A 3,860-nucleotide genomic window follows, 5' to 3' on the forward strand; every position below is an offset into this window, starting at 1 on the left:
AAAAGGTCTCAAAACCTGGAGATTTGCAAAAACTCAGAAGGTCTAATTTGACACAATTCCAATGTTTTCACTTGTTATGTCTTGGTACTGTACATAAGAACCACAGCAGTATTATTTTATAAATACACAATATTTTTAAATAAAACTCGAAAAGGACCACAAAAGAGATGGGAAAGTTAAGCAACTCGTTGCTAAATTTTTGTATATTAGCCCTGAGTAATAATAAAAAATCAAAACATTATTGTTAATAATGTTTTGGTTTTAATAATAATATTGATTATACTATTTTTCTCCTATTTGTTCAAAAATATTAAACATATTTTAATATAATTATTTATATTTTATATAAAATTAAATGTATTTTTAATATTTAGTTGCGAAATGTTAACATTTAATCTACTTTATGAGTGAGGATGAAACTGTTAATCATATCATATCAAATGAGATTTATATCTGTTAGATACTTTATTCTAAAAATCAATAACTACTGGAAATATTATGTTAATTATTAACATATCAATTTTAAAAACTAAANCAATCCTTGGTAATAGTAAAAAAATATAGGCCTAATTAAAAATTTATTTCTTATTTTTCAAAAAGTTTACATTATTAAAAAGTTTACTTTAAATCAAATTTATGAATTTGATTTAAAGTAAACTTTTTAATAATATAATGTAAACTTTTTGAAAAATAAGAAATAAATTTTTAATTATAATTTTTTACTATTACCAAGAATATATTCAAGATTCTTCAACTGACGAAAAATTAAAACTCAATAATATAATTGCTGAATATAACAAGCATACACTAGATTTTCAAATAATATAAAATTGTAATTGCTAAATTAAATAACTCAAATATGTTAGTGTTGTTCTGGAAATCAAGTCTCCATGTAACATAAAACTCTGTGTGTTAAGTGTATTGGAGAAATTAAGTTTGTTTGATTTGTTTGTGATATGAGTTACAAATTAAACACCTGATAATTGAATATATTTGTCTATTTAAAATACTTTTACGAATATTTGAATGTCAAATTTCCATTGCATCATTCATTATTACAGCAAGTATTAATATCATTTATGAATGGAAATAAACTTTCCACCAAATTTAAATGGAAAGAAAATTTAAACTTCTTGTTAAGAATTTATTTATTGTTGCATTAGCATCTGATCTATTTTATGTTTATTTTTAGCTTCTTAAAACACAATTTGAGTTTATTTTTACTTGAATATTACTTACTGTAGTTTACTTAAGACATACCAATAAATTATAATTTCTCGATACACTCACCCGATTATCATATATAATGTGATATCCATTTTCAAATGGTAAATAACTTCCAACAAATACAGGTTGATAACCTGTGAAGAAACATTTTATAATTATTTATTTATATTCAAAGTGAATTATAATAATCTATACTTATATATGTTGATGAAACAATAAAGCCACAGATCATGAAAAAGATGTACAAAACAAAAACTTTAGTATCAGTAATGTTAAAGATTAATTTAAAAAGTTTTTGAACATTAAAAAGTGGTTAATTTTATCGTTAAAATGTGTAACAAGTTTAATAAAATTGATTAAATATAGAAAGAATATAGTGTATAGATCAAAAACAATTTCTAAAATAAGAGTAGAATCCAATTATAATATTCTCGGATATATTAATTTTTTATTAACCTGTTAGTTTTTTAAAGGGGTGTGTTTTACTTTATTGGATACGCCAATAATTTTTACAGTTTAAACATTTTGGATTAGATTGAATTGTTTATTTAGGCAAAGAAAACATTAATTTAAAAATTTATTTAATTAATCAAAGTCTCAAAATATTGACTCTAAGTAAACTGAAAGTAATAACTGCAAACGGGTTGTTGTGAATTTTATGAATTTAGAATTGTAATCAGTTCTCTGGGCCTGGAGAACCGATTACAACCCTTTTCTGATAATGACGCTTTCGGTTTATTACTTCTTCCTGTTAATTTACTACTTTCCTAAATGTAAATGTAAATGTTAATTTACTATTAATTATTTGAATACATTTTCTAGACTCTATAATTAAAATTTTGTTATAAAAACTCCGGTTTGGCTAGTTTGCAGGCCCGCGCAACTGCTACAGAGATACAGTCTTAATACTGTATAGTTTTTTTATTTCTATCAAATTATTACAATTATAATATTAATAAAATTTACCATTAATAGACAGATGACTCGAATCTAATAAAGATTTAGAAGTTTCCGATGGCAGCTTTGAATCTGGCTGTACTATTCTTGAAGTAAACTGAGCTGAATGCTCCTGTCCGAGAATTTCTGGTTGTTGCTGATGTTGCTGAACTTCGAGCAGTTCAAATGGTTGCTCATATTCAAATAATTCTTGCGCTTGCTGATGTTCTAGCACTTGTGTTGGCAGGCCATAATGCTGATTTGCTGGCGGAGGTACATATACATTCATTTCGGGTGTCAGTCCATATCCGATTACTACGGGTATCGACGAATATCCAATTAATACGGGTGTCGACACATATCCAATTACTACGGGTGTTGGCCCATATCCGATCATTTGAGGAGGTGAGCAATATTCATATTTATCTGTCATCTGTTCGTTTTGGGGCACTTGCAAAGTATACTGAAATATTAAGCATTAAATTGATTAATAATAGCTATTTTAGATATAGTTAGAAATTAAAGATAAAAATTATAATTAATCTAATACTTAATATAGCTATGCCACTGCAATAAGATAAATAATGATTATTTATCTTATAACCAAAAATGAAATAATGACTATAGAAGTTATTTTATTGTGTAAAATTCAATCCTTGGTAATAGTAAAAAATATAGGCCTAATTAAAAATTTATTTCTTATTTTTCAAAAAGTTTACATTATTAAAAAGTTTACTTTAAATCAAATTTATGAATTTGATTTAAAGTAAACTTTTTAATAATATAATGTAAACTTTTTGAAAAATAAGAAATAAATTTTTAATTATAATTTTTTACTATTACCAAGAATATATTCAAGATTCTTCAACTGACGAAAAATTAAAACTCAATAATATAATTGCTGAATATAACAAGCATACACTAGATTTTCAAATAATATAAAATTGTAATTGCTAAATTAAATAACTCAAATATGTTAGTGTTGTTCTGGAAATCAAGTCTCCATGTAACATAAAACTCTGTGTGTTAAGTGTATTGGAGAAATTAAGTTTGTTTGATTTGTTTGTGATATGAGTTACAAATTAAACACCTGATAATTGAATATATTTGTCTATTTAAAATACTTTTACGAATATTTGAATGTCAAATTTCCATTGCATCATTCATTATTACAGCAAGTATTAATATCATTTATGAATGGAAATAAACTTTCCACCAAATTTAAATGGAAAGAAAATTTAAACTTCTTGTTAAGAATTTATTTATTGTTGCATTAGCATCTGATCTATTTTATGTTTATTTTTAGCTTCTTAAAACACAATTTGAGTTTATTTTTACTTGAATATTACTTACTGTAGTTTACTTAAGACATACCAATAAATTATAATTTCTCGATACACTCACCCGATTATCATATATAATGTGATATCCATTTTCAAATGGTAAATAACTTCCAACAAATACAGGTTGATAACCTGTGAAGAAACATTTTATAATTATTTATTTATATTCAAAGTGAATTATAATAATCTATACTTATATATGTTGATGAAACAATAAAGCCACAGATCATGAAAAAGATGTACAAAACAAAAACTTTAGTATCAGTAATGTTAAAGATTAATTTAAAAAGTTTTTGAACATTAAAAAGTGGTTAATTTTATCGTTAAAATGTGTAACAACTTGGAAAAACTTAT

At 24.3% G+C, this 3,860-nt stretch overlaps 1 protein-coding gene across 1 annotated transcript; it reads right to left on the reverse strand.

The window, feature by feature from the left end:
- Window positions 1-1,290: 1,290 nt before the first annotated feature.
- On the reverse strand, window positions 1,291-3,638 carry LOC111617332 (the record flags this gene model as incomplete). The annotated part of the gene is made up of 3 exons (XM_023358635.1): window positions 1,291-1,361; window positions 2,194-2,626; window positions 3,568-3,638. Coding segments are annotated over 3 exons (575 nt in total), but the record flags the coding sequence as incomplete, so codon positions are not given.
- Window positions 3,639-3,860: the final 222 nt, after the last annotated feature.

This window comes from Centruroides sculpturatus, unplaced genomic scaffold, assembly GCF_000671375.1.
Source record: "Centruroides sculpturatus isolate CEXI.00-Female unplaced genomic scaffold, Cexi_2.0 scaffold5555, whole genome shotgun sequence".
NCBI classification, from domain to species: Eukaryota; Metazoa; Arthropoda; class Arachnida; order Scorpiones; family Buthidae; genus Centruroides; species Centruroides sculpturatus.